The 24,139-nt window shown below is 42.4% G+C and overlaps 1 protein-coding gene across 5 annotated transcripts in view; it reads right to left on the minus strand.

Annotated features, from left to right (window-relative positions):
- Positions 1–24,139, minus strand: part of LOC126424752 (replication protein A 70 kDa DNA-binding subunit-like) — a 415,354-nt gene that overhangs the window by 308,363 nt on the left and 82,852 nt on the right. For all 5 annotated transcript variants that reach the window (XM_050087475.1, XM_050087476.1, XM_050087477.1 and 2 more), the window contains exons 8-9: positions 20,699–20,811; positions 2,439–2,673 (exon numbers count right to left, since the gene is read on the minus strand). In XM_050087475.1, coding sequence (XP_049943432.1) covers positions 2,439–2,673; positions 20,699–20,811 — 348 coding nt within the window. The remainder of the gene's footprint in view (positions 1–2,438; positions 2,674–20,698; positions 20,812–24,139) is intronic.

The raw sequence follows: 24,139 nt of genomic DNA on the forward strand, positions 1-24,139 counted from the left end.
GTGTGTGTGTGTGTGTGTGTGTGCGCGCGAGTGTATACCTGTCCTTTTTTCCCCCTAAGGTAAGTCTTTCCGCTCCCAGGATTGGAATGACTCCTTACCCTCTCCCTTAAAACCCACATCCTTTCGTCTTTCCCTCTCCTTCCCTCTTTCCTGATGAAGCAACCGTTGGTTGTGAAAGCTTGAATTTTGTGTGTATGTTTGTGTGTCTAAAACTTCTTGCAATAAAAAAGGAAAAGGTTACATCAGCAATGTTGTTGTGGGGGATGGATGTGATCACTGTTTTTATAAGGCCCCTCCTTTCTTTGACAAATGTTGCTAAACAGAGACCAAGACTAGCTGCAACAAGTCATTCACAATTAAGAACTAATTCTACCCACCAAGATCCTATCTCTTAGTACATCTCCGCAACCATCAAGCTAATTTTCCTATGTGTCACCTGAAAGTAGTTTATTTCATCATAGGCACCACAATCATCTTCTCCGTAATACAGAAGATAAAATACAGCTTACATCCATGCAATAAATTCAAATGAAGCACACTATATGAGGACCGTGGCCATACATCATTTACATTTAGTAAACAACAGCTCAACCTTATAAACAATACATTCTCCATCAATTTCACGTAATAGGTATCAAAAAAAACTCTGTAACGTTACATATTTGAATTTTTTGTAGAAATCATAATATGATGTTAGCTACATACAGCAATTTTTTTTATTTTCACTTACCACATATTTTGTAGCTTACCAAATGTTTACTTTATCTCAATCTGAAAGCCAAATGTTCGTCAGATGATATTACTTCTCCGAAATTCAATCTTTTCGCAGTTGGCGTAAGCACTCGTGAGTTGTGACCAAAAAGTAACAGGGATTTACGTTTCCCTTAAAGAATCGTTATGTATTCATCAAAATTATCTTTATTCCCTTCCAAGTAATCCCCTCAGATATAATACACTTGTACAAGCACTTAGCCTAATCTTGGAAGCACTTCTAGAACTCACTTTTTGTTACAGTTTTCAGCTCCTACAGCAATTTTGTTTTTATCTCATCAATGTAAGCAAAACAATGTCCTTCCAACACTCTCTACTGCATCAGGAATAGAAAGAAGTCGCAGGACACGTTTGATGAATACAGTGGCTAAGGTAACATAACGGCTTTGTTTTTAGCAAAAACATACATTGAGATGTAAGCAGGAGCATTATTGTGAAGTAATTTCCAGGACTGGTTTTCCCCACAATTCAGGTGGTTTTCTTTCAATTGCTTCTGGCAAACAGTGCATAACTTACAGACAGTATTCCTTACTGACTGTCTGACCGTAAGGCAAGAACTCCTGATGCACCATCCCACTGTAATCAAAGCAACTTCATTCAGCAATTCTGAGCAATGTGTACACGCCTGTACATGCCGTCATTTTTGGTCAAAATTCAACAATTTGGGAATAAACTTTGCTGGTACACGCTTCATGGCCAAACCATCCAAAAAATGGCTTGGCATGAGCCAACCAATATGGCAACATCATCAAAAAACCTCTCCAATAATGATTCAGCTATTTTTCAGAACCATTTTCTAGACTTCTTCCACACTGTCATTAGTAAAATTGACCCTCTTGTCATCTACAATGTGTTCTGACCTTCTTCGAAACATTTATACCACTTGTAAACTGATGTCTTATTCACAGTAGATTCGCCAGAAGTCCCAGTCATCATTTCGAATGTGGTGCTTCACTTTGTCCCATTTTTCAAGCAAAATGTAATGTGGATTCTTTGATTCTTCTTTTTCAAAAGAAAAAAATTGCTGAGCACTCGAAAACAACGATAACCTTTTTGACTGTCAACAATAAATTAAATATTAAAACAGCTGAAAATGCAAGGTTACGTCAGGAACATGTGTACCAACAAATAACAAAAAATTGGAAATTGGATGTATAAAGCCCACAAAAATAAAAAATTCCCATTCCTTTTTCATGGCGTCATCTTTAAACTTTCCCATTATCAACCAGTAATAGTTGAAATATTCCCTCACACCTCTACCCTCCAGTTCTCAATGTAGGTGAAGAAATTCCCATAGTATATGAAGGTGCCTAGTTACAGACTGACCCACTCCCTCCTTTGCTTTTGCAGGATCAAGATACGCATTTCTCTCAGACATTCAACCGGTGTCCACAGTATCAAGAAGCAGTTCACTTGATTGCAGCTGACAGTATGTTGAACGTAACTCGGCTGCAGTGGACAAGCATCGGAGATTGCCAGTAGGTGGCCAACCGATGAGTTCAACAAATAGTTCCAGTAGATGCATGCATTCATCGTTAAGGCTAACAACATAATCAACAGATTTTCTTCTCCTCCCCCCCTCTCTCAAAAGTGTATTAAAAACAGCATCCCAACATATGACTGGAGAACTGCAAACTTTCTGTGAAAAGAAACAAACAGTTACTCACTGCCTGCCACTTCCAGCTGCTCAGTCGAAATGTTGACATGTTCCTGTCTCTGATACCAGTCACGCAGCTGGTGTGCCTCTGGTATGTCAGGGTTCACTCTGACAGTGTTCCACATCTGAACCGATGCTGAGCGCCGACCGCCAAAGTCTGACTGTTTGGCACCCTTTACTGCCAGCACACAACCGGGAGTCGCCGAGAACTCTTCAGCCTGTGTGCCCCACAAAGTCAGCTTCACCTGTGGGGAAAATGCAACCTGTTATACTCTGATTAAAACTGCTCTGTGATTGGCATTTCAGCCAGTCTAGTAGCAGGGTTCAGCCATCAGCAGACTGACATCTCAGCGGACTGCCATCCTTGGACTGACATCTCTGCCCAAACTCTTTGCCTCTGTATATGTCAGCTTGTGTCTGTATATGTGTGGATGGATGTGTGTGTGTGTGTGTGTGTGTGTGTGTGTGTGTGTGTGTGTGTGCGCGCGCGAGTGTATACCCATCCTTTTTTCCCCCTAAGGTAAGTCTTTCCGCTCCCGGGATTGGAATGACTCCTTACCCTCTCCCTTAAAACCCACATCCTTTCGTCTTTCCCTCTCCTTCCCTCTTTCCTGACGAAGCAACCGTTGGATGCAAAAGCTAGAATTTTGTGTGTATGTTTGTGTGTCTATCGACCAGCCAGCGCTTTCGTTTGGTAAGTCACATCATCTTTGTTTTTAGATATATTTTTCCCACGTGGAATATATAGATGATGAGAATTACCAAACAAAAGCGCTGGCAGGTCGATACACACACAAACAAACACAAACATACACACAAAATTCAAGCTTTCGCAACAAACAGTTGCTTCATCAGGAAAGAGGGAAGGAGAGGGAAAGACGAAAGGATGTGGGTTTTAAGGGAGAGGGTAAGGAGTCATTCCAATCCCGGGAGCGGAAAGACTTGCCTTAGGGGGAAAAAAGGACAGGTACACACTCGCGCGCACACACACACACACACACACACACACACACGCAGACATATACAGAGGCAAAGAGTTTGGGCAGAGATGTCAGTCGAGGCGGAAGTGCAGAGGCAAAGATGTTGTTGAATGACAGGTGAGGTATGAGTGGCGGCAACTTGAAATTAGCGGAGATTGAGGCCTGGTGGATAACGGGAAGAGAGGATATATTGAAGAGCCAGTTCCCATCTCCGGAGTTCTGACAGGTTGGTGTTAGTGGTAAGTATCCAGATAACCCGGACGCTGTAACACTGTGCCAAGATGTGCTGGCCGTGCACCAAGGCATGTTTAGCCACAGGGTGATCCTCATTACCAACAAACACTGTCTGCCTGTGTCCATTCATGCGAATGGACAGTTTGTTGCTGGTCATTCCCACATAGAATGCATTACAGTGTAGGCAGGTCAGTTGGTAAATCACGTGGGTGCTTTCACACGTGGCTCTGCCTTTGATCGTGTACACCTTCCGGGTTACAGGACTGGAGTAGGTGGTGGTGGGAGGGTGCATGGGACAGGTTTTACACCGGGGGCGGTTACAAGGGTAGGAGCCAGAAGGTAGGGAATGTGGTTTGGGGATTTCATAGGGATGAACTAAGAGGTTATGAAGGTTAGGTGGACGGCGGAAAGACACTCTTGGTGGAGTGGGGAGGATTTCATGAAGGATGGATCTCATTTCAGGGCAGGATTTGAGGAAGTCGTATCCCTGCTGGAGAGCCACATTCAGAGTCTGATCCAGTCCCGGAAAGTATCCTGTCACAAGTGGGGCACTTTTGTGGTTATTCTGTGGGAGGTTCTGGGTTTGAGAGGATGAGGAAGTGGCTCGGGTTATTTGCTTCTGTACCAGGTCGGGAGGGTAGTTGCGGGATGCGAAAGCTGTTGTCAGGTTGTTGGTGTAATGGTTCAGGGATTCCGGACTGGAGCAGATTCGTTTGCCACGAAGACCTAGGCTGTAGGGAAGGGACCGTTTGATGTGGAATGGGTGGCAGATGTCATAATGGAGGTACTGTTGCTTGTTGGTGGGTTTGATGTGGACGGACGTGTGAAGCTTGCCATTGGACAGGTGGAGGTCAACATCAAGGAAAGTGGCATGGGATTTGGAGTAGGACCAGGTGAATCTGATGGAACCAAAGGAGTTGAGGTTGGAGAGGAAATTCTGGAGTTCTTCTTCACTGTGAGTCCACATCATGAAGATGTCATCAATAAATCTGTACCAAACTTTGGGTTGGCAGGCCTGGGTAACCAAGAAGGCTTCCTCTAAGCGACCCACGAATAGGTTGGCGTACGAGGGGGCCATCCTGGTACCCATGGCTGTTCCCTTTAATTGTTGGTATGTCTGGCCTTCAAAAGTGAAGAAGTTGTGGGTCAGGATGAAGCTGGCTAAGGTAATGAGGAAAGAGGTTTTAGGTAGGGTGGCAGGTGATCGGCGTGAAAGGAAGTGCTCCATCGCAGCGAGGCCCTGGACGTGAGGGATATTTGCTTATAAGGAAGTGGCATCAATGGTTACAAGGATGGTTTCCGGGGGTAACAGATTGGGTAAGGATTCCAGGCGTTCGAGAAAGTGGTTGGTGTCTTTGATGAAGGATGGGAGACTGCATGTAATGGGTTGAGGTGTCGATCTACGTAGGCAGAGATACGTTCTGTGGGGGCTTGGTAACCAGCTACAATGGGGCGGCCGGGATGATTGGGTTTGTGAATTTTAGGAAGAAGGTAGAAGGTAGGGGTGCGGGGTGTCGGTGGGGTCAGGAGGTTGATGGAGTCAGGTGAAAGGTTTTGTAGCGGGCCTAAGGTTCTGAGGATTCCTTGAAGCTCCGCCTGGACATCGGGAATGGGGTTACCTTGGCAAACTTTGTATGTGGTGTTGTCTGAAAGCTGACGCAGTCCCTCAGCCACATACTCCCGACGATCAAGTACCACGGTCGTGGAACCCTTGTCCGCAGGAAGGATGACGATGGATCGGTCAGCCTTCAGATCACGGATAGCCTGGGCTTCAGCAGTAGTGATGTTGGGAGTAGGATTAAGGCTTTTTAAGAAGGATTGAGAGGCAAGGCTGGAAGTCAGAAATTCCTGGAAGGTTTGGAGAGGGTGATTTTGAGGAAGAGGAGGTGGGTCCCGCTGTGACGGAGGATGGAACTGTTCCAGGCAGGGTTCAATTTGGATAGTGTCTTGGGGAGTTGGATCATTAGGAGTAGGGTTAGGATCATTTTTCTTCGTGGCAAAGTGATTTTCCCCCTAAGGTAAGTCTTTCCGCTCCCGGGATTGGAATGACTCCTTACCCTCTCCCTTAAAACCCACATCCTTTCATCTTTCCCTCTCCTTCCCTCTTTCCTGATGAAGCAACCGTTGGTTGCGAAAGCTAGAATGTTGTGTGTATGTTTGTGTTTGTTTGTGTGTCTATCGACGTGCCAGCGCTTTTGTTTGGTAAGTCACGTCGTCTTTGTTTTCAGATATATTTTTCCCACGTGTAATGTTTCCCATTTATCCTAAAGACAAACACATTTCTCCCAATAAGAGACTAGTTTGTTGATACCATCAGTGTAGAATATTTATTTGACTTTGTTCAAGGAGCCACGATCTCACCTCTGCTTTGAACACTTCATCCCTGTCAAAGTGAAGTCTTCATAGGTGTTCTTTAAATTTTGCAAAATGATGAAAATCACATGGGGCCATGTCAGGGACTGTACAGTGGATGACCGATGACAGTAAACACAAGGTGTTGAGAAATTGTGTGTGGTCTGGCATTGTAATTCTGAACAGAGTGTGCTCCATTTGTGGCCAATTAGAAAATAGACTACAGCATGCCATTCCTCATGCACCACAATGGTACATGCTAAAATTTAGAGTCCTCGAGTGGCACAGGGTTCCAGCCTGCACCACTGCAAAAGGAAAAAATCTACCAAATAACATGCACAACATACCTCAAGCACTACTGAGAACAGAATAAAAAATTTGGAGACATTATTTTTTAGCGCTATCTTTTATATGTGATGGCAGGAGAGACCGCATGAAGGTAGTTCTTTCTAATAATTTTTAAAGCCAATGACCACAGTAATTCTTATTAATGTTTTGAATAAAATGAATATATGAGGTTTTGCATGGAGTCTGACTTCTCATTTTCAAATACATCATCATCCCTGAATTGCAAACTACGAGGGTAAGTCAATTATTATCCGCAATTTAGTTACATTTTTGAGTATTTTGGTAGTACTGTCATTTTATGTTGATTACACATGCTTTGTTTATTTGTTGTTATATCTTTGCAATTTTAAAGCTGCTAGGTTAGTTTCGTTATCGCTGCCGTGCTGTTAATCGTGGCTGCTCCGCTCTCTATTTTCACCAAAAAAGAGCAACATTCAGTGATCCGTTTTTTGTGGTCGGAAGGCAATCAGGGGCCGAAATTCATCGAAGACTTTCAGTACAGCACAGGAACAGTGTTTTACCACAACGGAGTGTGGTCACATGAGTGTTACGCATTCACATGAAATGATTCTCTTAGACAGACGATTAACTATTGACGAAGTGGCACATCGTCAGCAAATTAGTCAGAGTTCTGCTATGAAATCACCTACAACAGATTTGGGTTTCATAAAGTTTGTGCAAGATGGGTCCCAAAACAACTCACACAGTTGCATAAGCAAATGCGCTTGGACATCTGCTAAAACCATTTGGACCGCTATGGTAATGAAAGGGACAAACTTCTTAGACAGGATAATTACTGGTGATGAAACATGGATCCATCATTACGAGCTGGAGAGTAAATGGCAGAGTATGGAATGGAAACATCCAATTTTGCCATGCAAGAAAAAGTTCAAGACCAAACCGTCTGCTGGAAAACTAATGCTTACGGTTTTTTGGGATGCACGAGGTCCAGTTTTGTAGCATTATGGGGAAAGGGGCACAACAATAAACAGTGTACATTACAATGAGATGCTTACTGCCAGGCTAAAGCCTGCAATTCGAAGTAAACGCCGAGGATTGCTGTCAAAAGGTGTTGTGTTGTTGCACGACAATGCGCGTTTGCATACTGCTGCCCAGACTGCTGAAATGCTCCAGAACCTCAAATTTGAAGAACTGGATCATCCTCCATATAGTCTCGATTTTGCCCCTTCTGAGTATCACTTGTCTGGCCCATTCAAACAGGAATTCTGCAGCGATCAGACATGGACAACAATTTCGATGGCTGATTATGCAAAGTATAAATAATGAATGTGGCATTACCCATTTGTATAACAGTAACAATAATGACAACATGCTTTGATCATAACTTTAAGCATATATAAAATAAGAGCTAAAAATTTTAGTATTAATTAATTTTTTTATGATATGTTTAAGAACAGAAATACACTCCTGGAAATGGAAAAAAGAACACATTGACACCGGTGTGTCAGACCCACCATACTTGCTCCGGACACTGCGAGAGGGCTGTACAAGCAATGATCACACGCACGGCACAGCGGACACACCAGGAACCGCGGTGTTGGCCGTCGAATGGCGCTAGCTGCGCAGCATTTGTGCACCGCCGCCGTCAGTGTCAGCCAGTTTGCCGTGGCATACGGAGCTCCATCGCAGTCTTTAACACTGGTAACATGCCGCGACAGCGTGGACGTGAACCGTATGTGCAGTTGACGGACTTTGAGCGAGGGCGTATAGTGGGCATGCGGGAGGCTGGGTGGACGTACCGCCGAATTGCTCAACATGTGGGGCGTGAGGTCTCCACAGTACATCGATGTTGTCACCAGTGGTCGGCGGAAGGTGCACGTGCCCGTCAACCTGGGACCGGACCGCAGCGACGCACGGATGCACGCCAAGACCGTAGGATCCTACGCAGTGCCGTAGGGGACCGCACCGCCACTTCCCAGCAAATTAGGGACACTGTTGCTCCTGGGGTATCGGCGAGGACCATTCGCAACCGTCTCCATGAAGCTGGGCTACGGTCCCGCACACCGTTAGGCCGTCTTCCGCTCACGCCCCAACATCGTGCAGCCCGCCTCCAGTGGTGTCGCGACAGGCGTGAATGGAGGGACGAATGGAGACGTGTCGTCTTCAGCGATGAGACTCGCTTCTGCCTTGGTGCCAATGATGGTCGTATGTGTGTTTGGCGCCGTGCAGGTGAGCGCCACAATCAGGACTGCATACGACCGAGGCACACAGGGCCAACACCCGGCATCATGGTGTGGGGAGCGATCTCCTACACTGGCCGTACACCACTGGTGATCGTCGAGGGGACACTGAATAGTGCACGGTACATCCAAACCGTCATCGAACCCATCGTTCTACCATTCCTAGACCGGCAAGGGAACTTGCTGTTCCAACAGGACAATGCACGTCTGCATGTATCCCGTGCCACCCAACATGCTCTAGAAGGTGTAAGTCAACTACCCTGGCCAGCAAGATCCCCCATTGAGCATGTTTGGGACTGGATGAAGCGTCGTCTCACGCGGTCTGCACGTCCAGCACGAACGCTGGTCCAACTGAGGCACCAGGTGGAAATGGCATGGCAAGCCGTTCCACAGGACTACATCCAGCATCTCTATGATCGTTTCCATGGGAGAATAGCAGCCTGCATTGCTGCGAAAGGTGGATATACACTGTACTAGTGCCGACATTGTGCATGCTCTGTTGCCTGTGTCTATGTGCCTGTGGTTCTGTCAGTGTGATCATGTGATGTATCTGACCCCAGGAATGTGTCAATAAAGTTTCCCCTTCCTGGGACAATGAATTGACGGTGTTCTTATTTCAATTTCCAGGAGTGTATTACAATACACAGATCCTAAGATTATACAAAAATCATTGGAGGTCACAAATAAATTTTAACTTTATGATTGATGTTTCAGAGTGTTTGGTTGAAGGGGCCAGTTTACAGTCAATCTTAGTTCTTTCTTGAGCACCCCGTGTTCTGTGCTGTTCTGTATACGCATGGAGAGCCTGCTGGAAATATCAAGGACCCCACCCCCACCCACAAACACACAAACACATGCATAAAGCTATTTTATTCAAGCTATAATATTGTGGAAGATAGAAACAGAGATTCTTTGTCTTTTGCCCACCAGGAAGCAAGTGCTTCACAACAACCTGCACAGCATTCCTCGCATATAGCAGACACATGTTAATGCAATCTGTACAGCTGCCTATACGGGCTCAATAACAATCTAGGCATAATAATAAATGTGTACAGCATACATTTATGCACATTTTGGGGCTGGTTCACTCATTACAACAACAAACTTGTGTCGCACAGTCGTAAAAACAGCAAACTATACAGTGTCATGACTGCTTTACAACTGCCATACCATAAATGGAATAAAATTTGAGAGCAGGTAGCTCAGTTGTTCCAGTTCACAGCTTTGGAAAAATTGCACTGTCAATGAAGGTTGTGAATGACAATTTTCTTACCACAACAATAACAAAAGCATTTCGCAATGCAGTAACTGGTTTCAAACAGACAGTGGTCATCAGGCTTAAAGCACATACTGCAAGTGGTGACGTAACATTCCCGATTCATTGTCAACACAAACTGATGAGCCAAAACATTATGACCACTGCTGACTGTAATATTAAACACCATCCGGTGGCATTTCAAGCATGTGATGAAGTAAGGAAAATATGTAAGCAGAACAGAGACAAATGGAGAGTCATTCTAGCAACAATATGGGCCCATAATACTCTCGGCATACTGTCACATACTGACAGTTGGGCAGATTTTCGCGCCCAGGTTGCCATGTAATTGTGACATACCATATTTTATGGACTATATGATGCCATGGACTATAGGATTCACCTTAATATTTAAGCAATTGTTACTAACATTTTTACCACTTTTGTTATTCAACTGCAAAGCCAGACTGTTTCTTAGTTCATAAAACCAAACTGACCTTTAAAATCCCGGAACATCATCATCTGAACTTTCTTCTTCTTCCTCTTCATCATCATCATTGTCCTCTCCATATATAAGGTGGTCTTCACTGCCATCAAGAGCGTTACATACGCTGTACATCTTGAAAGATTTTAAAATTAATGTCTACGGCTTGTTTTATTCACTGTCACACTTGTTTGATTGTAGGTCATTTTGAAACTCCCTTCGGCATGAATTCACATTAGGTTTAATCCATCATTCATTTGTTCCAGTTGTCTCTCATATACACTTTAAATAATTTATTTATCGAGACATCAAGAAGTTGCAACTGCGAAATAAGTCCTCCCAGAATAATGGCAAGCTCAGTACTTCCCTGTCACACTTTCTCTTTCACAGTATTTTTCAAATGACTACGAAACTGATCTACCACAAGAAGAGAACTCTTCTTCGATAGAGCATCTTTCCTCCTCTCCCACACTTCATTAATCCATAATTTCACACCAGCGTCACCCATCCAAGCCTTGTCATGCACATGAACAACAACACCTGGCAGTATTTCAGAAGGTTGTGGCACTGTTTTGTGCTTGAAAATGATCACTGGATTAAGATTAGTACCATCAGCACAACATGAAAGGACAACAGTGTAGTTCATTTTTCCATGTAAATTTTAGCACCTTTCATGACAACAGTTCTGTCACTCAGTACAACAAATGTCACTATTTGGCTTAGTTCAAAATTAGTTTTCTTTCCATTTTGAAAAATACAGTGATGGAAACATATTTTATCTCTCTTCATACTCTTGTGGCACTTTCTGAGATATTTTAGTTTTGGCTCACACGGTAAGTCCATGACGCTTCATAAACCTGTAGCATCAACCAACTCCACCCTTAATGTCTGTAAGTTCCACTGTAGTGTTAGCTTATGAGTGTATTTGAATAATTTTTGTATTAATTTCAATGTCATTTTGACGGTGTCCTCGAATCAATTTCATTATGTCATCTTCCAGTTCTGGCCATTTCACATTCATTCCTCTATTTTCACATTTAGTCTCCCTCATTTTCTTCAGTTCTGCCAATCACGAATGCTTTTTCCTGTTGGTGGAAACCCGAAATGCCGTTCAGCTGCTCTATTTCAATGCATATGCTATTACTTTAAATTCGTAGCCCGCATCATATGAATACCTCTTATTTTTTCCATTCCAAAACTGGCTACTAACAAAAATATTGTACTGTTATCGACGACACACATCACCTTTGATTCAAGTTCACTGGTACCATAGATTGCAGTGACGCAACACAGGCTGAACAGTGTTCTGGGTTTATGATGGCGAGACTGAAGAGAGACAGTGTTAACAAGCTTGTGGATCCCCACAGCTCATGATCGTTACACTGGTGCACTTGCTGCAGCAAATTGAATCCAATAATGCCTCATAGAGATGGGTTGCCCGCGGCATAAAATACATGGCCATTTTTAAGACTGGAGGGAATTAAATATCAAACACTAGATATTTTTATATTAATTTTGAGAATAAGACGCTCCTGAATTTTAGAGGCTATTTTTCAAAGAAAAACATGTGTCTTATAATCCACAAAATACGGTATTTCACACACATATGTTGATTGAAATATTGTATTAATTTTGTAATCTCATTATGGAGACTTGAGGAAAGCACATCCTGGACAATTTTAATGTTAAAGGATTTGTCTTTAAAATGGGAATTGTCTTGTAGATCAATCAGTTACAATTGGAACAGTATAGAAAATAAATGTACGAAAGTCATTGTCGTTGAAACATTTCAGCAACTATCCTTCTAGTTGTTCTTTAATACCAGTGAGCTTAGGGAACTGGACTGTGTTTGTCAGAAACACAACGTAATTTCTTTTTAAATGCATTCCCATCAAAGCAGAAAGAGTCAAAAAGTAGCCTGGTATGTCCCTGCACTTAACCAACAACCTCTGCAGTAATATATAAAGTCTCCATACTCTTCATTCAAATCCATCGAAAAACTGCTGCAACTGACAGTGGAGTAATGTCTGCCATCTCAGAAATTTTACTGTTTCCTTCCTGTGCCTGAAACTTTAGCACAAAATGCTTCTTGATGTACAGGACAATGAATTCCATTTATTAATCATTGTAATTTCTTGCTCTTTCATTGTAAACTAGGTCATTAAATTCTGTCTGCTTGATACTGTAGTGTCGTTTCATAGCAAATCCGCAGTACCCACCACTTACATGATTGCATAACATGCAAAGAATTCTCATCCCTCTCTACTGTCATTCCAATTCATTTTTAAAGACTTGTGAGTATTGATTGCTAGACTGCCTCTATGCAAACAGCCACTGAACCTGTGAACATATTTCATACAATAAACAAATAGCAAAATGTAAACAGCACTGGGAACACAATTCTTTCAAATGTAACTGAGGTGTGCAGACTGAAAAATGCCACACTGTAATACTAAATAAAATGTTGCACTGTAACGGGTACTTCCGAGAAGGTCAGAGCAAAGCCGAGACGGGCAAAGCCTCGGCCCACACACCCGGCACGTGTCAAGTTTGGCACGCCGTGGCCGGCCCTGGTCAAGAGTACTGACAGAAAGTGGCAGGAAGATAGTAAAAACACGAGTAGGTGAGGGGTCTACACCTCATCACAGAACATAACAAAATCTGGCTGACCCACTCTGTAAGGTAGGATGTTCACACGGACGTCCACGAGACTTGCGGTAGTGATCGGAGACGCTATGACACATATTGATTAGGTAACATTATTGCAAACCACCTGCAACCCTTTATGATTGATGTCTTACCCCTGGTGATGGTATTTTCTAGCAGGGTAATATTGTGTGTCTCAAATCCAGAACCACGTGTCTGTGGTGCTTACAGTTGAGTCAAGCCGATGATTTGATTACCAAATTCCTCTGATCTGAACCTGATGGAACACACGTGGGAAGCTATCGAGAGGCTAGATTCAGTCCCACAAACCATCGTGTAGGGTTTCACCGAGCACTTTGCACTTCGGCTTTCAGTTTCACATCCACGTTATGCCAAAAGTCTGTCCTTGACCAGGAGGCATTCCTCTTCCAGAGAGCATTTATGCACCTCACTACTACATGATGGAGTATATGAAGCACTGTCTGAAAGAAGCTGCATAAATATTCAGTCATATCTTCATAAGATTTCAAAGTGGTGCCAGGGTTGCCACAAGTTTCCCCAAGTGACATTCCCTGATATTTCCCTGATTTCCAGACATGTTTTAGCATTTTTCCCTGATAAATTTTTAGATCTCAAGCGTAAGTAGAGACATAAGTAGACAAAAAAAAGTAAGGACTTTTGAGTAAAAATCTTATGTACTAATATCAACATCTTTTGTAATAAACTGTCTTTCGATGGAGAAAGCGAGCCAAATGGTATATGTTTTATTAAGACCACTGTTGTTATTTTATTTCAATAAAACAAAACACATTTGGTGACAAAAATATGCATTTCCTTGGAGTTGCAGGACAAATTTAAAATACCTTCACAAATTTCAGAAATAACTGCAGAAAAATGTAGTCGTCTCGAAAGACGTGTATAAGGTGGGAAAGAGTTGTGTAAACCGACACTATAGATGACCGGCAATAAAATGTTGTACCTACTATGTTCGTTCGTTATTGTCAGTTATTACCCACTGTGTTACATCTATTATGTTACAGGTAATGTGTGATTTTTCTTTCAAGAAATATACGAGTGCATAGCGTACAAACTGCCAGCCACTGCAACAATTTACTTCTTCTTTCTAACACACAAACTACTTTCGGAATGCCAAAATGTAATAGAATAAATAAAATGTCTATAAAACGCCACACTGTACAACGTACTTGCGGTGAGACAGCCGCAATTCCTGAAATCCGTCGCCCGTAGCCTCCGGCCTGCCTCGGAGCACCACAGTCCCACGTCTGTGGATAAACCACGAAAATCCGCCGCATTATGCCAAACACGGATAGACCCGGCCTGTGGATAGATCAGTGAGACTAGACCTGATGGGCAGGGCTTGACCATTGGTGAGAAACGGTGGGCTTCAGACCGGCAGAAATGGCCCCCAGTTTTGGCCCTTCGTGGAAGTCCACTCGTGTGGCCAGCTATTCGTATGTCACAGACACCGTGTCGATGAAATGAGACCACTGTGATTAATCTGTGCAACAGATAACTTGCACAAATACTCAGAGAATCAGTACTAATGAAGATAGGTAGCAACTCATCATAAAGATGATCTCTGAGCCACAGACAGGCACGTAGAAAAGACGACCGCACTCTCACAACTAAATTTACTGCCGTAGCCTTTGTCAGAAAACTAGAGCACATACACAATCGTACAATATCTCAGACACAACTCGTGCACGCTTGACCACCATCTCCGATTGCCGCACCAACGATCTTTGAGAATCCGATCCAAACAAACCGCTCCTCACGCCTCCCTGCCTAACGTCGGCATTTGCTAGGCTAGTGGCAAGCACGGACTGCAAACTGATGATAGTGGTAGGAAGAGGAGAACGAGGGAGTAGAGGAAGAAGTGCCCGGCCAGTGACGATGCATGACAACCCGTAAACAAACCTTTCATTTACTGACACAAAACCAGATTTTTCCAGTGTTTTTTTCAAATTTCCCTTATTTCCCTGACATGTTTAAAATTCCTTGATTTCCAGAACTTGTGGCAACCCTGGGTGCAAAGATTGGCAACTTCCTCTAAATATTCAGAAATGTTAAACTTTGCACTTCATAAAATGAAAAATGTAGTATCCTGAGACTATAATATTAATGAGTCACTGTTGGAATTGGCAACTCATACGAATACCTGGCTGTAACACTTTGTGGGAATACGAGACGGAACGATCGTGTAGGCTCAGTTGTGGTTAACACAGGTGGAACATTTTGGCTTACCGGTAGAATATTGGGGAGGTGCAATCAGTCTACAAAGAAGATTGCTTACAAATCACTCGTGTGACAACTTCCAGAACATTGCTCAAATGTGTGGGATTCGTATCAAACTGGACTAATAGGGGATATTGAACACATACAGAGATGGGCAGCACAAATAATCGGAGGTTTGTTTGACCCGTGACAGAGTGTCACAGAGATCCTGAAGAAAATGAACTGGAAGACTATTGAGGACAGGCATAAACTAACACGAGCAAGTCTACTAACAAAATTTCAAGAACCAGCTTTAAATGATGACTCTAGGAATATGCTACAATACCCTATGTATCGCTCACATAGAGATTGTGAGGATAAGATTAGAATATTTACTGCACGCACAGAAACATAGAATCGTTCTTCCTGCACTCCATATGTCAACGGAAGAGGAAGAAACGCTAATGACCGGTACAATGGGATGTACCGTGTGCCGTACACCTCACAGTACTTTGCACGATACGGATGTAGGTGTACACGTGTTTGTACATCAAGTGTTATGGGCATGGTACTGAGTACAAACAATCTGTTGACAGTTTAAATGCTACAAAGTGCCACTAGAGGCTCTGTCATCGTTGACAGGCAGTGTGCACAGCAGTGACAGTGGTGCTGCTATTGAGGGAACTGGCTAGTATCCACAGGTCATGTGTCCATCAAGATGCCCCCATCATCTCAGTTGTTACACTACAATGTAAGAAAACATGGATTCCTACTTGTCATAAAGAAAGCATGTCAAGTTGCAGACAGGCACAATTAAAGCATACTTAGACAAAGATTATGGCCACACCCTTCATCAGCAAAACAGAAACCCACTCATTCCTACACAGGAGCGTGCACACCTCATGCACACGTGACCGCCAACTCTGGCAAGAATACATCTATCACATGGGATGGAAGCAGCATCTGGATGGAAGGGGAAGGGATCGTAGTGTATAGGCAGGGGGGAGGCGGGGGGAGGAACAGTCTGGGAGGCTGTGGAGGAGCCAGAATGCCAACAGACGCAGCATGAGGTGGTGGGGAAAAAAGGAGGGAGATGATAGGACAGAGAGGTTGGAAATTGTTGGGTGGAGGGTGTGGGGGCAGTATGTTGCCATAAATTGAGGCTGGAATAATTAGAGGAACGGAGAATGTGTTTTGAGGGTAACTCCCATCTGCGCTTTTGTAAGCCAGTCATAGCTCGTGTCACGTGATGCCGCCAATCGATGACAGCGGTTATTCAGACCCTTGCTTTTTTAAGCGAGCTTGCTGGTCTTAGTCTTTTCTGAACTGTACTGTTTGTTCTGAATGTTATTGGGATCCCTTGCTTTTTTAAGATGTTTCCTATTCTATTTGTTATTTTGTTATTGTATGATAGTGTGTACCATCTATCTCTTTTTTTCTGAAGTGGTGTGGTCTGCTGTGTTGTCTGTGTCTGCTGCATGTTTCCGTTTTACCTTGTTGTTGAGTTTGTTTATGATGTCTGTTTTGTAGTCGTTTTCAACAGCAATTTGTTTGATTATGTTTAGTTCCTGTGTGCAGACTAAGACCAATCAGAAAAACCTCAGACAAATTCAGCAACGCTGGAATATATCGACTCACTTGCAACTCTTGTCAGGCCCACTACATAGGACAAACAAGCAGAAATTTCTGAACGAGGTACACAGAGCACATGAGAGCTCTAAGAAGTGACAGCACACATTCAACTTTTGCAGAACATCTAATGAACAAAAACCATAACCCCACTAATATCGAAAATGATCTACGCATTCTGAGAAACAGTAACAGTCTATACCGACAACTAACAATAGAAGAAAATTACCACATACGAATGGCTATAGTCGAAGGGAAAAGTGTAATAAATGAAAACACAACACTTTGCAACAACACACTCTTTACTGCTCTGAGAGAACTGACCAAGGAAACAGAACAGAAAGCACACACACGCAAAAGAACCACTTCCCCCATCACACACAGAGACATAAATAATGAACAGAAGTCGTCGTAATTCGCGCTACAGTTTTTCAACACCTTTCTCGCCACCTGTGATACGCCTCTAGCGACACGCGCGAACAGCAAGATGGCGTAATATTCTAGGTCAGAAACAAAGTGCAAAAGTTTTGTTTTTCTGTGTAAAAAGCAGCCACACACCATCCAACGAACGTGAGTACACGACTAGCTAAGCAACAGCTAAATACACACCAAAATAACTGGTTTCCACAACACTACCACAGCCCCAAGTATATACTGCTGACATACGAAGTTCACCTTTCAGTATTTGTTTACTAACAGCCACTCACATGATGTTCGCTACGCAAAAAGACGGCAACAGATAAAAGAGCACAGAAAATAATTTCTTAAAGCATGCTGTAGCATACAATAAATAAGGTAGTATGGAAGTATCAATATAAAACTATATTTCAAAACACGATTTGTAAAAATGTAATAATGTTTTACTGTGTTTGTACAACCATACCATTTTCAGCATGTTTTAGATTTAAAAAACCCCACTGATGATGGTGATATTTGTCGCTGAAACTAGTTAGGGATAATAAAGAAATAAATGAATAATAAGGTGTTTTGCATCAAGGTGGGCTCAATTTGTGATATTACTGTTGTTTCATCAAAGTTTGTCAAACGTTTTGCTACATGAAAAATTGAAATATCGTTGTCTAACACTGCGTAAGCTGTTAATACAAATAGTACCCAAGAATGGTATGGTTTCTTGATCTGATTATGTCTATTTTGTCACTGTCTGCTAGATAAAACAAAATAGGCCTTTCTAACACTGCTGAAATTGTAACACACACACCAAATAAATGAGACTGTTTTGGCACAAATGGTCATTTTTATAACACGGCAGAATATAATTCATGAAGACCGACATAAAATGCCTATTAGGCCTACTACAAGCAAAAAGCTTTATGTTAGAAAATAGTTTCACATTTCATTCATACACTCCAGTTTCTCGAGCATGAGATCGAAAAGTAGTAGTACAATATTTTTATATATATTTGGAATCGTCATATTCTTCCCTAATTTCTGTGATGTCAGCGTTTCTTCTCCTTCCTGGTTCTGACAAACAATCTTGTCATGACTGATTCTGGAACTATTCCTGCCTTTGTCAAAACTTACTCGCCAGTTAACTTCACTAACCCTGCCAGAATCACTGGTTTACTTATCCCTGATTATTCTCCGGTTAGGTGTTGTTATGTTCGTACAAACCATTTTCCGTGTTACTTCCAGAACAGAACTTAAGTGGCTGCTAGGCGGGGACTGTACAACTGGCCCTTACTAATGTAGCAATCTGGCCAAAGATTTTCTGACAAAATTTCATTTTCTTGGATACGCCGAGAACATAATGTGTAATCTTTCTTACCTGTTATTCCTTTATTTCTACTCTGGTAGTCTGAATCTATGGATTTCCCTAGTAATTATAACAACGCTGATCATTTGCAAACCCAATCAACAACATAATCAGACAGTGATTGGTGTTCACTCGTTCGGCTTTACTCCGTTCAGCTTGTATAGCCCGGCCCCCTTTTGCGTGCATGAAAGTCTATTTCTAGATGCGACTAGGATTACCCTGATAGACATCACGTACACTATGCACGCATTCAATAATCAACTTATGATACATTCAGAAATCAACTTACAGAGTGTGTTCAAGAACCAACAAGGATTCGTTTCAAAACCATATGAATAATCGATAGACCAACGTGCGCTGGATGCTAGGCGCTTTGTGAAACAAGGTTTCTTTTCTCCTCAAGAATATGAATTTGCACCCCTTTCCCCCCCCCCCCCCCCCCCCCCGCCCCCTCCCGGTCACAATTGTCGTCTGGGTCAGATACCTCGGTTTGCCACCCCCCACCCCTCCCCCCATAGAACCAGGCCTGCTGTACATGCATGAATCTGGCAGCTTGGGCACGGCAGTATATTTTTTCCCGGTAGCATCTAGCTGCTTGCTGCGACTACTTACACAGCCAAAGCCACATTTCTGTAGCCAGAAAGGGGAGAAGATACAACTCATACGCCACTCAACTTCGCATGCACATGAACCCGCTCGTAACTGCTAAAACGATTCTAATATAAACAATTGTGACATCATGCTCATTGGAGGCAATTTGTTGGTATGAAGCATTGCATTGTCCTCCTAAAGCCTTTGACACATTTTATAGTTGGTAAATGCTTGTGTGAGCACTGTGTTTTGTTGTTGTATATGGCACATGCCTTTGCAATTTATGTTTTATTTTCATATTTCTTCTCGTTCACGTTTCACTGTTGCAATATTATTCTGCAGTAGCGTGATACAGTAACATCCTTTGTTAGAGTATCGATTCTTACCAGTCAAAATTACAAAAATTTAACTGAAAACTAAGACAACGAAAAATTCCTGGAATTCTACAAAATTCCCGGTTTTTTCCGGTTTCCTCCCGGATGAAAAAATTCCTGGGTTTTTCCCGGATCTCCCGGTTGTCCCGGGTCGTGTACACCCTGAGTACTGAATGCTGAGATTGGTAGTGATTGGAAAAAATGACTCGATCTGCACTTCTGAACTCTAATGAAACTTACCCTAAAGAAGACACGTCAAGTTACTGGGATACAGCAACTTCACTTGTCTTCTTTGCAGTAAGTTTCAGCAGACTTCAGAAGTGCAGATCGATGCTAAGTAGCAATCTGTCTTTTCCTACACCGTTGATATTCCTACTTGGAGTTTCCATTGTTTGAATTCTGTTGAAAGGTGTTCCTGTCAAGCCACTGTGCCGACAGTTCTCTTGCAATTAAAGGTTGATACATACTATTAGGTTGGCAGTAACAGGGGGGACAGCAGTAGCGCCACAAATTATTCTGTCTAGTGACCAATAACAGTGATGCAGATCTGGAGAGCAGGCAAACATATTAATGCAAAAGTGTGTGCAATTTACCATAGTGAACAAACAAAATTTGACAGAATTAGAGAAGGTTGTAAACAGTAGATAAATTTCTTCTGAGAATGTAAAAGTGATTTTGTACAATATTTATTTAAGAAATTTTTTTGGACAAGTTCAATAGGAGAGTAGTGCCCAATTAAATGAAAATTTTCTTATTCCATAATATCATAAAAGTGTGATTAATGTTGCTCGGCACAAAATGTGAGTGTCTTATCTTTAACACATTTTTCCATCATGCATTTATAAATGATTTAAAGAACTAGTTTAGCTGTAAGGATATTCAACCTTTTTGGGAGAGAGTACATAAATAACATTCATAGTACAGAAGTAGCTCTTAACAGCATGTGTGACATAAAATTTGAGGTAGTCTGTATTAAGACAAAACTACACCTCACAAAGTTTAACAAAAGTGAATACTAATGAAACAAAGAGCTGAAAATCTGACAAGTCCAGCAACAAAACAGTCACATAAAAAACTCAAATGGTACAGACTAACAGAAAATAATTAGTATTGCAGTTAAGCATGACACAACGAGCACTTATTAACTTGTTATAGAAGCTTCTTTACCGTGGTGTTGCTCTGGTCAACAATGGTAACCTCACGTTTCTTCTCTCGCTCATTTCTTTTTTTCACTATAACATCCTCAACACTGCCGGTATCCTTTACTACACCAATGACATCTGCATATAGAGAAACAAAACAAAAGAAATTAACAATGGCCCGTTGTACAATAATCAGATTAATTTTTTTATCAAGTAGCACACAAAATAAAGTTATAAAGGACAAGTTCAGCTCTTATGACCTTATAAGGCTGTCACCAGCCAACTGTTGTAAACATGGGAATTCATCAATCATCAGTCGCCTCTTACTACAGGTAGTTACGCACGAGTCATCTCGGCAAGCAGACAGACTGGGGCAGCCTAATAATATCCTAGCCTATACCAGCAGACAACATGTCAAGTTATGACTGTGGCCTATGCTGAGATTGCAGAAATCTACATACATCGTGCGCACAAAAGAGGCAGAACAAGAACATTGCACCAAATTTTGTTTTAAGCTTGGCAATTCTAAAGTTGAAACAAGCCACACGATTCAACAAAGGAATAAAAAGGAGTAGCGGTAGAACCGCTTCAAAGATGGCCATTCATTGGTGAAGGGAAAAAAACCACGTTCATGTAGACCCTGGACATTTGCACACGAAGTCGATACTGATCACGTATGGACCTTGGTGATGCACGATACCCAAATCATGAAAAGAGAACTTGCTCATGAGGTTAAAAGTAGTTTTGACTCCATTCATTCCATTTTAACAGAACACTTGGACTTAGCAAAATTTGTGCCAAAGCTGCTAAAAACTGAGCAGAAGCAACTTCCTTTTGAGATTGCAGGCAGCCTGCTGGATACTGTGAACAGTAACCCCAACTTCCTTAACACAGTGCTCACTAGTGGTGAGTCCTAGGTTTATGTGTATGACTCCATCCAGTCATTGCAATGGAAGCACTCTTCACCCCAGAGGCCCAGAAATGTGAGACATGTCTGCAGCAAAGTGACAGGCGTATTGTCCTCCTTTCCTTAACTCCTATGGTGTGATCTATCATACCCTGTAATGTCAATAAGGAGTACAATCTACAGGTTCTGCATCACCTTCAAAAAGCAGTGAGATGCAAATGGCCGGACTTGTCGGCAGCGAGCAGTTGACGATTTACCACAATAAGGCACCCACTGAACATTCTCGAAGAATTCACAGATTTTTGGCCAAACATAACACTAATATGGTTTTTTAGACTCCTTATTATCCTGACCTCTCCCCCCCCCCCCCAATGAACTATGGACCTTGCCGTTGGTGGGGAGGCTTGCGTGCCTCAGCGATACAGATAGCCGTACCGTAGGTGCAACCACAACGGAGGGGTATCTGTTGAGAGACCAGACAAACATGTGGTTCCTGAAGAGGGGCAGCAGCCTTTTCAGCAGTTGCAGGGGCAACAGTCTGGATGATTGACTAATCTGGCCTCGTAACACTAACCAAAACAGCCTTGCTGTGCTGGTACTGCAAACGGTTGAAAGCAAGGGGGAACTACAGCCGTAATTTTCCCGAGGGCATGCAGCTTTACTGTATGGTTAATGATGATGGCGTCTTCTTGGGTAAAATATTCCGGAGGTAAAATAGACCCCCACTCGGATCTCAGGGCGGGGACTACTCAAGAGGACGTCGTTATCAGGAGAAAGAAAACTGGCATTCTACGGATCAGAGCATGAAATGTCAGATCCCTTAATCGGGCAGGTAGGTTAGAAAACTTAAAAAGGGAAATGGATAGGTTAAAGTTAGATATAGTGGGAATTAGTGAAGTTCGGTGGCAGGAGGAACAAGACTTTTGGTCAGGTGAATACAGGGTTATAAATACAAAGTCAAATAGGGGTAATGCAGGAGTAGGTTTAATAATGAATAAAAAAATAGGAACGCAGGTAAGCTACTACAAACAGCATAGTGAATGCATTATTGTGGCCAAGATAGACACGAAGCCCACGCCTACTACAGTAGTACAAGTTTATATGCCAACTAGCTCTGCAGATGACGAAGAAATTGAAGAAATGTATGACGAAATAAAAGAAATTATTCAGATTGTGAAGGGAGACGAAAATTTAATAGTCATGGGTGACTGGAATTCGGTAGTAGGAAAAGGGAGAGAAGGAAACGTAGTAGGTGAATATGGATTGGGGGTAAGAAATGAAAGAGGAAGCCACCTGGTAGAATTTTGCACAGAGCACAACTTAATCATAGCTAACACTTGGTTCAAGAATCATAAAAGAAGGTTGTATACATGGAAGAAGCCTGGAGATACTGACAGATTTCAGATAGATTATATAATGGTAAGACAGAGATTTAGGAACCAGGTTCTAAATTGTAAGACATTTCCAGGGGCAGATGTGGACTGTGACCACAATCTATTGGTTATGAACTGTAGATTAAAACTGAAGAAACTGCAAAAAAGTGGGAATTTAAGGAGATGGGATCTGGATAAACTGACTAAACCAGAGGTTGTACAGAGTTTCAGGGAGAGCGTAAGGGAACAATTGGCAGGAATGGAGGAAAGAAATACAGTAGAAGAAGAATGGGTAGCTTTGAGGGATGAAGTAGTGAAGGCAGCAGAGGATCAAGTAGGTAAAAAGACGAGGGCTAGTAGAAATCCTTGGGTAACACAAGAAATATTGTATTTAATTGATGAAAGGAGAAAATATAAAAATGCAGTAAACGAAGCAGGCAAAACGGAATACAAACGCCTCAAAAATGAGATCGCCAGGAAGTGCAAAATGGCTAAGCAGGGATGGCTATAGGACAGATGTAAGGATGTAGAGGCTTATCTCACTAGGGGTAAGATAGATACAGCCTACAGGAAAATTAAAGAGAGCTTTGGAGGTAAGAGAACGACTTGTATGAATATCAAGAGCTCAGATGGAAACCCAGTTCTAAGCAAAGAAGGGAAAGCAGAAAGGTGGAAGGAGTATATAGAGGGTCTATACAAGGGCAATGTACTTGAGGACAATATTATGGAAATGGAAGAGGATTTAGATGAAGATGAAATGGGAGATATGATACTGCGTGAAGAGTTTGACAGAGCACTGAAAGACCTGAGTCGAAACAAGGCCCCGGGAGAAGACAACATCCCATTAGAACTACTGACGGCCTTGGGAGAGCCAGTCCTGACAAAACTCTACCATCTGGTGAGCAAGATGTATGAGACAGGTGAAATACCCTCAGACTTCAAAAAGAATATAATAATTCCAATCCTAAAGGAAGCAGGCGTTGACAGATGTGAAAATTACCGAACTATCAGTTTAATAAGTCACGGCTGCAAAATACTAACGTGAATTCTTTACAGACAAATGGAAAAACTAGTAGAAGCCGACCTAGGGGAAGATCAGTTTGGAATCTGTAGAAATATTGAAACACGTGAGGCAATACTGACCCTACGACTTATCTTAGAAGCTAGATTAAGGAAAGGCAAACCT

The sequence above is a fragment of the Schistocerca serialis genome, chromosome 10 (assembly GCF_023864345.2).
Source record: "Schistocerca serialis cubense isolate TAMUIC-IGC-003099 chromosome 10, iqSchSeri2.2, whole genome shotgun sequence".
Lineage (NCBI taxonomy): Eukaryota > Metazoa > Arthropoda > Insecta > Orthoptera > Acrididae > Schistocerca > Schistocerca serialis.